The sequence below is a fragment of the Hypanus sabinus genome, unplaced genomic scaffold (assembly GCF_030144855.1).
Source record: "Hypanus sabinus isolate sHypSab1 unplaced genomic scaffold, sHypSab1.hap1 scaffold_251, whole genome shotgun sequence".
In the NCBI taxonomy this organism is placed as follows: domain Eukaryota; kingdom Metazoa; phylum Chordata; class Chondrichthyes; order Myliobatiformes; family Dasyatidae; genus Hypanus; species Hypanus sabinus.
Window position 1 is genome coordinate 37,449 of NW_026780634.1, and position 9,857 is coordinate 47,305.

At 45.1% G+C, this 9,857-nt stretch overlaps 1 protein-coding gene across 1 annotated transcript; it reads left to right on the plus strand.

The window, feature by feature from the left end:
• Positions 1–243: 243 nt before the first annotated feature.
• LOC132388020 (zinc finger protein 420-like) lies at positions 244–7,936 on the plus strand. Its single transcript, XM_059960356.1, has 2 exons — positions 244–290; positions 4,172–7,936. Exon 2 carries the CDS (start codon positions 4,500–4,502, stop codon positions 6,024–6,026), a length of 1,527 nt encoding a protein of 508 aa, XP_059816339.1. The 5' UTR covers positions 244–290; positions 4,172–4,499; the 3' UTR covers positions 6,027–7,936.
• Positions 7,937–9,857: the final 1,921 nt, after the last annotated feature.

Consider the following 9,857-nt stretch of genomic DNA (forward strand, 5'->3'; position numbering starts at 1 on the left):
CTTTGGCATTAGAGACACGTTGATATTGAGTATATTACTTATGGGAGCCGCTTTCTGCGTTAAAACAGCTGCAGATTTTTCCTATACCCAAGATAAAACAAAAAGAGATATGGACATTGAACCGGTGCTTGCAGAAATGTTTAATGGCACCGTGATTACCCATAGGGCCATGAGTTAAGAATTTCGCCGGCGCTTGAGTGCCGATGAAATGCGCAGGCGTCAGGCTGAGGCCGCCCTGACTTTCACGCATGCGCACAGTACACAGAAGCCTTTGAAAATGTCGGTCGAAGGTAAGAGTGATTCTCCGTGTTTTTATCTTAAACACCGACTTCGGGATAATTCCTCTGAATTTCCGACACCGTGATCCGCAATCCCGGGACAGTCCTGCTCTCTTCCCTCTCTCTCAGCCCCTCGATCCGTACACGGGCCCCGGGGAGCTTCCGGCCACTGAGGGAATGGGAACCGATGGATCTCTCAGGCAGAGCTGAGCTCCAGCTATCTAAATGCAAGGATTAGGAACTGGGAGAAAGACAACAAAATCTTTTACATCAGCAGTTGAGAAAATCGGCATTAGGACTCTTTTCCATAGATGCTGCCTGGCCTGCTGAGCTCCTCCAGTATTTTGTGTGTGTTGCGTCCTCTACCTCCTCTTGCGCTGGACTTTTCTATCGGTGAGAACATGTTTTGTCCCATTCTCTCTGGGTACGTAATGACATCAAACACAACATCAAACCTGTTGGAAGATGATGTCCCGGGGCCTGCTGCTCCTTTTGCTGTGATACCGTTTCCTGGATGGTAGCAGCAGGAACAGTTTGTGGTTGTGGTGAATTGGGCCTGTTTGACCCTGATATTCGTTGGGCCCTTTTTACACACCTGTCTGTGTAAATGTACTGAATCATGGAAAGTAGATTGTGCAATGTATAATTTCCTTGTTTATATTTAGAGACATTTTTTGGTGTATAAAATGATGAGGGGTATTGAGCGTGTGAGTGGCCAGAGGAGTGTTTTTTTCCCCCAGGGTTGAAGTGGTTAATGCCACGTTTCCACACTCCCATAGACCCTTTGTCCATCTCCTGAGTAAATAGAGTTTGAAAAATATTTAATGTCTCCCCCATCTGCTTTGTTCCACACGTGGATTGCCATTCCGGTCTTCCAGAGGACCAACTTTGTGCCTTGCAATCCTTTTGCTCTTAATCTATCACTAGAATCCCTGAGGATTATCCTTCACCTTTTCTGTGACAACAACCTCATGCCATTTTTATCCATCCTGATTGATTTCTTACGTGTTCTCTTGCATTTCTTACACTCCATAAGAAACTGACTGCCTATCCCTGTTATGCAATTCCATTTTGTGCTTTACCAGGGTCTAAATATCTCTTGCAATCCAAGTTTCCCTACAGTTTCTATCTTTACCTTTTATTCTGACATACCCACTTTGTACTTTCAAAATTTCGCTTTGAAGGCCTCCCATTTACAAAACACACCTTTGCCAAAAGGCAGCCTGTCCCAATCCACAGTTGCCAGATCCTAGTGTTGATTCCAGGTGTTGATCCATCCCTGAACACATCCACCTTTCCTACGCTGCTCCTTGTATTGAAATATACAGGGCTCAGCATATTCACTGCACCATGCTCAACTTTTTCATTCCTGACTTTGCCTGAGGCCTGAACAACATCTGTCTCCACAACCTCTTCACTATCTGTTCTGTTATTCAGGGTCCCATTCCCCCTGCAACTTTAGTTTAATCGTCCTTACCCCCACCTCTCACCATGCAGATCTATAACCCCTTTGGCTTTCCTCTCACAGATCAATAAAAAGGAGGTGCATACAAGGTACAGGCAGATAGGAACAAATGGGGTACTTATGAAATACAGGAAATTCAAGTGAACACTCATGAAAGAAATAAAGGCATGAGGTTGCCCCAGCAGCCAAGGTGAAGGAGAATCCTCAGGGATTCTGCAGATATGTTACGAGCAAAAAGATTGCAAGGGAAAAAAATAATTCTCTGGAAGATCAGAATGGTAATCCATATGAAAGGATAGCATAAACTAGCATCCGTATTTGCTCAAGAGATGAACACAGAGTCTACAGAATTGAGGCAAAGCCGCATCAACTTCATGGATGCTGTACAGATTACAGAGGTGGAGGGGTTTGAGGCAAATTAGTGTGGATCAATCCCCAGGGCCTGACAAGTTGTTCACCGGGACCCTACAGAAGACAAGTGCAGAAATTATTGGGGCCTTAGCACCGATATTTAAATCATCCTTAGTGACAGGTGAGGTACTGGAGGATTGGAGGACAGACAATGTTGTTCCACTGTTCTAGAAAGGCTGTAAAAATAAACTAGGAAATTATACATTGGTGAGCTTGACATTAGTACTGGGAAAGTTATTGGAATCTGTGTGCAGGAACCAAGTATATACTGTAAGTATTTGGATAGGTGTGGACTGATAAAGGATAGACAGCATGGCTCTCGCCAATCTTATAGAGTCTCTCCAGGAAGTTATCAGGGAAGTGGATGAAGACAAGGCAGTGGATGTTGTCTACATGGACTTTAGCAAGGTACTTGACAAAGTCTCATATGGGAGGTTGGTCAAGAAGGTTCAGTCACTCAGCATTCAAGATGAGATAGTAAATTGGATGAGACATTGTCTTTGGGAGAAGACAGAGGGTGGTAGAAGATGGTTGCCTCTCTGACTGGAAGCCTGTGACTGGTGGTGTGCCACAGGGATCAGTGCTGGATCTGTTGTTGTTTGTCATCTATATCAGTAATCTGGATGATGGTGTGGTTAACTGGATCAGCAAATTTGTGGGTGACACCAAGACTGGTGGTGTAGTGGACAGTGAGGAAGACTATCATCGCTTTCAGTGCTACCTGGACCCGCTGGGAAAATGGTTTGAGAAATGGAAAATGGAATTTAATGCAGACCAGTGTGAGTTGTTACACTTTGGTTTTACCTACCAAGGGAGGTCTTTCACAGTGACTGGTCGGGCACGGAGGAGTGTTGTGGAAGAAAGGGACCTGGGAATACAAGTCCTTAATTCACTGAAAGTGGTATCACAGGTAGATAGGGATGGAAGGAATGATTTCAGCCCATTGCCCTTCATGAACCAAAGTACTGATAACAATAGATGGCTGTTATGTTGACTTCTAGAAGACATTGGTGAGGCCTAATTTTGAGAATTCTGTGCAGTTTTGGTCACCAACCTATAGGTAAGATGTAAAAGTGGTTCAGAGAGTTCAGAGAAAATTCACAAGGATTTTGCCAGGTCTGGAGGACTTGGGTTAGAAGGAAAGATTGAACAAATCATGACTTTATTCCTTGGAATGTAGAAGATTGAGGGGAGATTTGATTGTGATAGAGAGGCACAGATCGTGTTAATGCAAGCTGGCTTTTTCCATGAAGATTGGGTGGAACGACAACCAGAGGCCATGGGTTAAAGGTGAAAGGTGAAATGTTAGGGGAAACATGAGGGGAATCTTCTTCATACCGATGGTCATCCGGGTGTGGAATGAGCAGCCAGCACAAGTGGTGCATGAGAGCTCGATTTCAACATTTAAGCGGTTCGTGTAGGTACCTGGATGGTAGCGGTGTGGGAGTGAGCAGTTTAAATAGTTCAGCACAAACTAGATGGCCCAAAGGACCTGTTTCTGTGTTGAAATTTTCTATGATCGTGACAAGAACCTGGAATAATACAAAAATTCACTCTAACCCCTTTTGACAGTCGTGCGAACCAACCAGTCATTTCAGCAGGAATTTTTTATATGGCGTTAAAACTGTGGCACTTTAAGTTAATAATACATAAAAGAAGATCCCAGCTGCACGTCAAGGAAGACTACTTGCGTGAGAGTGTTTCAGTTACTGTGGAGCCAGGCACCCATGAAGCTCAGCAGGAACAGGGAATAATACCAATGGAGAGAGTCAGACTGAGCCAGGTCACAGATTGGAGACGGCAGAAATGCCCCATTCTTATAGAAACAGGAAGAGCGTCAGGGAATTGATGGTCATTCCAGATACCAGCACTCTGCCCAGTCAGGAGATGATTTCTCTGTCCAACTTGGGTTTAACCTCACTGTAACAGTGTGATACCAGATCAAACCTTGGCAGCTCAAGTAATCTCATCTGAAATGTCCTACACCCATTGATGGATTTTGTAAATCTTTTTACAGGTTAAAACTGAGAACGAATTCGTCTCCAGGAAGCTCAAACATGGCACGCCAGATTTGTTGTCTCTCTTTGGATATTTAAGAAGTGGAGCCAGGGATCCAATTGACCACCCTTCCTGCTCAGACAGTGGGAATAGATTCACTCAGTTATCACAATTGAAGGTACATCAGCATGTTCACACTGGGCAAGGCCATTCACCTGTTCTGTGTGTGAGAAGGGGTTCAGACAGTCTTTCCACCTGTGGACACAGCAGTCAGTTCACACCACACTGGGCAGAGGCTGGTCATCTGCTGAATTTCTGGGAAAGGATTCACTCAGTCATCTGACCTAATGGCTCACCAGCGAGTTCACACTGGGGAGAAACCATTCACCTGTTCAGTCTGTGGGAAGGGATTCACTCAGTCATCCAACCTACGGAGACATCAGCGAGTTCATACTGGGGAGAGGCCGTTCACCTGCTCAGTCTGTGGGAAGGGATTCACTCAGTCATCCCAACTACAGAGTCATCAGCCAGTTCACACTGGGGAGAAGCCATTCACCTGCTCAGTCTGTGGGAAAGGATTCACTCAGTCATCTACCCTACTGGTACATCAGCGAGTTCACACTGGGGAGAAGCCGTTCACCTGCTCAGTCTGTGGGGAGGGATTCACTCAGTCATCCCAACTACAGAGTCATCAGCAAGTTCACACTGGGGAGAAGCCGTTCACCTGCTCGGACTGTGGGAAGAGATTCACTCGGTCATCCACCCTAATGGCTCACCAGCGAGTTCACACTGGGGAGAAGCCATTCACCTGCTCAGTCTGTGGGAAGAGATTCACTCAGTCATCCCACCTACAGAGACATCAGCGAGTTCACACTGGGGAGAGGCCGTTCACCTGCTCAGTCTGTGGGAAAGGATTCACTCTGTCATCTACCCTACTGGTACATCAGCGAGTTCACACTGGGGAGAGGCCGTTCACCTGCTCAGAATGTGGTAAGGGATTCACTCTGTCATCTACCCTACTGCTACATCAGCGAGTTCACAGTGGGGAGAAGCCATTCACCTGCTCAGTCTGTGGGAAAGGATTTACTCTGTCATCTACCCTACTGGTACATCAGCGAGTTCACACTGGCGAGAAGCCGTTCACCTGTTCAGTCTGTGGGAAGGGATTCACTCAGTCATCCCACCTACAGAGACACCAGCAAATTCACACTGGGGAGAAGCCATTCATCTGCTCAGAATGTGGGAAGGGATTCACTGAGTCATCCAACTTACAGAAACACCAGCGAGTTCACACTGGGGAGAAGCCGTTCGCCTGCTCGGACTGTGGGAAGAGATTCACTCGGTCATCCCACCTACAGAGGCACCAGCTTGTTCACACTGGGGAGAAGCCGTTCACCTGCTCGGACTGTGGGAAGAGATTTACTCGGTCATCTACCCTACTGCTACACCAGCGAGTTCACACTGGGGAGAAGCCGTACAGCTGCTCGGACTGTGGGAAGAGATTCTCTCGGTCATCCCAACTACAGAGTCACCAGCGAGTTCACACTGGGGAGAAGCCGTTCACCTGCTCAGAATGCGGGAAGGGATTCACTCAGTCATCCCACCTACAGAAACACCAGCGAGTTCACACTGGGGAGAAGCCATTCACCTGCTCAATCTGTGGGAAGGGATTCACTCGGTCATTCACTCTACAGAGACATCAGCGAGTTCACACTGGGGAGAAGCCGTTCAGCTGCTCGGACTGTGGGAAGAGATTCACTCGGTCATCCCAACTACAGAGTCACCAGCGAGTTCACACTGGGGAGAAGCCATTCACCTGCTCAGAATGTGGGAAGGGATTCACTCAGTCATCCCACCTACAGAAACACCAGTGAGTTCACACTGAGGAGAAGCCATTCACCTGCTCAATCTGTGGGAAGGGATTCGCTCGGTCATTCACCCTACAGAGACATCAGCAAGTTCACACTAGAGAGAGGCCATTCACCTGCTGAGAATGTGGGAAAGGATTCACTCAGTCATTCCACCTACTGGCACACTTGTCAGCTCACAGTGGCGAGTGGCCATTGTTATGCTTGTTTACATTGCGTGCTGCTTGTTTAGTTTTAACCGAGGACACAGACACTCAGAGTCAGATGGAGACGAAGGAGGAAAAATGGAGGAATCGAAACCAGGGAACTAGTGCCCAAGGGTGACTGTTTGGAACTTTCCTTTGCCCACAAGGGTGGGCTAATTATCGATTCACCATACATCGTAAGTGTGGTTGTCACCTCATTTGATCCATAGCAGTGGATCTGATGTGGGGTATCCTGCGGAGACCACTTATGTGTTAACCATTGCCTGGCTGTGGTGTGGCAGTTCATTTTAAGATGATACCCCTTATGGCAAGTCACTTCGGGTGATAATTAGTATGTGGATTTGGAAGGATGACAGATAAAATCTACAGCAACTGTTGTCTCGTTTTACCACCACGGAACCTGTGGAATACGACATAATTGCCTTCTCTCAACATTTACCCTGGATTACAATTATCTCTCGCATCACCTATTCTGTGGTTGAACTGAACTTTCATACTCTACCATCTCAAGACTCCAAGCCTTGTTTCCCCGGAGCTCAATAGTTTGCATGTTATATTTATACACATTTATACACATAACACTCACGAGGAAATCTGCAGATGCTGGAAATTCAAACAACACACACAATGTGCTGGTGGAACACAGCAGGCCAGGCAGTATCTATAAGGAGAAGAAATGTCGACGTTTCAGGCTGAGACCCTTCGTCAGGACTAGCCGAAAGGAAAGATATTAAGAGATTTGAAAGTAGTGGGGGGAGGGTGAAATGCGAAATGATAGGAGAAGACCAGAGGTGGTGGGATGAAGCTAAGAGCAGGAAAGGTGATTGGCGAAAGTGATACAGAGCTGGTGAAGGGAAAGGATCATATGACAGGAGGCCTCAGGAGAAAGAAAGGGGGGGGGGGAAGCACCAGAGAGACATGGAATACAGGCAAACAATTAAATATGTCAGTGTTGGGGTAAGAAGGGGAAGAGGGTCATTAACGGAAGTTAGAGAAGTAAATGTCATCCCATCAGGTCGGAGGCTATCCAGCCGGTATATAATGTGTTGTTCATCCAACCTGAGTTTGGATTAATTTTGACAGTAGAGGAGGCCATGGTTAAACATATCAGAATGGGAATGGGACGTGGAAATAAAATGTGTGGCCATTGGGAGTAGTCTGTTGCTGCTGGTTCATTTCTAAAGCGTTACAGTTTGTAACAAAATGGGGCCTGCATCTGGCATATGAACAGATTTAAGGATTGATTTATTATCGATTTCATCCCTTTTGATTTATTTGTGTGTGGAAAATCAGCAGCAATGGATGTTGATAGATATCTGGAAGTGTGAACCTCTCAGGCATTAGAGGACACCAGAAGGATTGAGTTATTGAGTATTGCTAAAACGTTAATACTTGCTAAGGTGAAATTGACAATGAGGAGGGCACAGATGCAGAGGGTAATAGCTGAACAATATGTATCTGAGGGTGTGTTTAAAGTGGAGGAGTTGGAGGTGTTTCCTGAAAGTAAACCTCATGAGCTTGAGCTCCAGTACAAGTGAGAAAAATTAAAGATGGAGGCTCGGGAAAGGCAGAGGCAGTTTCAGGCTGGAGAGGCAAAAAAGCAGAAAGAAAATTCTCTTACAAAGTGTAATTAAGGGGAAGGCTTAGCAAGCCTATTCTGCTTTGACAGTTGCTGAAGCAGCTTATTATTTATTTATTTATGGTGCCCCGCCCCCCCTCCCCCCCCCCCCCCCAAATCATTGCCACTGGGCTATAATTGTGCAGGAGCAGTGTGTGGTTCAGTGCTTTGCTCAAGGACACACAAGCTGCCTCGGCTGAGGCTCAAAATCATGACTTCCAGATCGCTAGTTCAACACCTTAACCACATGGTCAGATCAGTTTGCTTTAACTCATAAAGTTATGTTTACCCTGAATAAGAGTTTCCAAAAGGCACTCATCAAGTTGTGGGTAAACCTAATGAGCTCACCCCAGTGGCCTGTACCTACATTCGCTGAACCCTTTTCCAAAGTTATAGTGGATTGTGTTGGCCCATTGCCAAGGACTAAAGCTAGCCATCAGTATCTGCTAACTATTATGTGTACTGCATCCTGATTCCCAGAGGCAATACCTCTCCGAAATATTAAAGCTTAAACTGTGGCGAAGGCTCTTACCAAGATTTTCACTTTATTTGATTTGCCTAAAGAAATCCAGTCTGATCAAGGATGTAATTTTACATCTGGGTTATTCCAGCAGGTAATTTCTGAACTGGGAGCAAAACAAATTGCATCATCTGTGTAACATACAGAATCACTAGGGGCTTTAGAAAGATTTCATTCTACCCTCAAAACAATGATTAAGACATATTCTGTTGAAAATGGAACAGACTGGGATGAAGGAATACATTTGCGTTCGTCCGCAGAAAGAGAGTCAGTACAGGAATCAATGGGCTTTACTCCATTTTAACTCGTATTTGGTCGCAGAGTGACCTTAGACCTTGTTAAAAGGAACAGTGGATTGATGTTAACTCGTTAGACTATGTTTTGAGGTTCAAAAATAAACTACACCAAACCTGTAGTCTAGCGAGACAAAAAGATTTCTCAAAACAAAATGAAGTGTTGGTTTGATAACAGGGCTCACGAAAGAAAATACCGGGTGGGAGATAAGGTGCTTGCCTTATTTTGACGAATCCACTTCAGGTGAAATTTAATAGACCGTATGAAATAGTCTCCCAAATTAATGATGTGAATTATGTTATTAAAACACCCGACTGACGTAAACTAACACAGGTGGTGCACATAAATATGAAAAAACCTTTTTTGACAAGCAGGCACAAACTGTGAGTGTTGTTGTCAAAATATATGAATTTGGCAACCCTGAGAATGAAACCATTGACTCGTCTGAGACTTTTCACAAGCCAAACATGGCCCCAGTAAGACTAATGAACTCGGTTGTTCCAGAAAACATTGATAACAAGTTGGCTCATCTGCAGCCAAAACAACAACAACAGCTGAAGGAATTAATTCTGAAGTTTAAAGATTTATTTCCCGATGTTCCCAAGCAAAGCACGGTCGCAGTACATGATGTAGATATTGGTCAAGCCAAACCGATTAAACAACACCCATATCGCTTGAACATAGAAAAGTGTAAATTGGCTGAGCAAGGAATTGACTATATGCTGGAAAATGGTATTATTAATCCTTCAGCATCAGATTGGAGCTCACACTGCGTTATTGTGCCCAAACCTGATGTAGTGTTAGATTTTGCACTGTTTATAGGACGGTAAATGCAGTAACAAAAACAGATGCCTATCCTATCCCTATGGTGGATGATCGCATCTATAAGGTTGGAAAAGCTAAATTTCTTACAAAGATTGATCTGTTGACAGGGTATTGGTGTGTCCATTGACGGACAGAGGTAGAGACATTTCTGTGTTTGTGACACCATCTGGGTTGAATGAATACAATGTTTTGCCTTTTGGAAGGAAAAATGCTCCAGGAACATTCCAGGGAATGTTTGATTCTGTAATTCGAGGGTTAGAACACACAGATACCTATATTGATGGCTTCGTCACAGGGAGTGACACTTGGGAAGAGCATATCTCTGCAGTAGAGAAGCTGTTTGACAGGCTTTCCCAGGCCAGCCTTACAGTTAA

Excerpts from the sequence above, each read along its gene's own strand:
- LOC132388020 (XM_059960356.1), top strand. The coding sequence starts at position 4,500 with ATGGCTCACCAGCGAGTTCACACTGGGGAGAAACCATTCACCTGTTCA.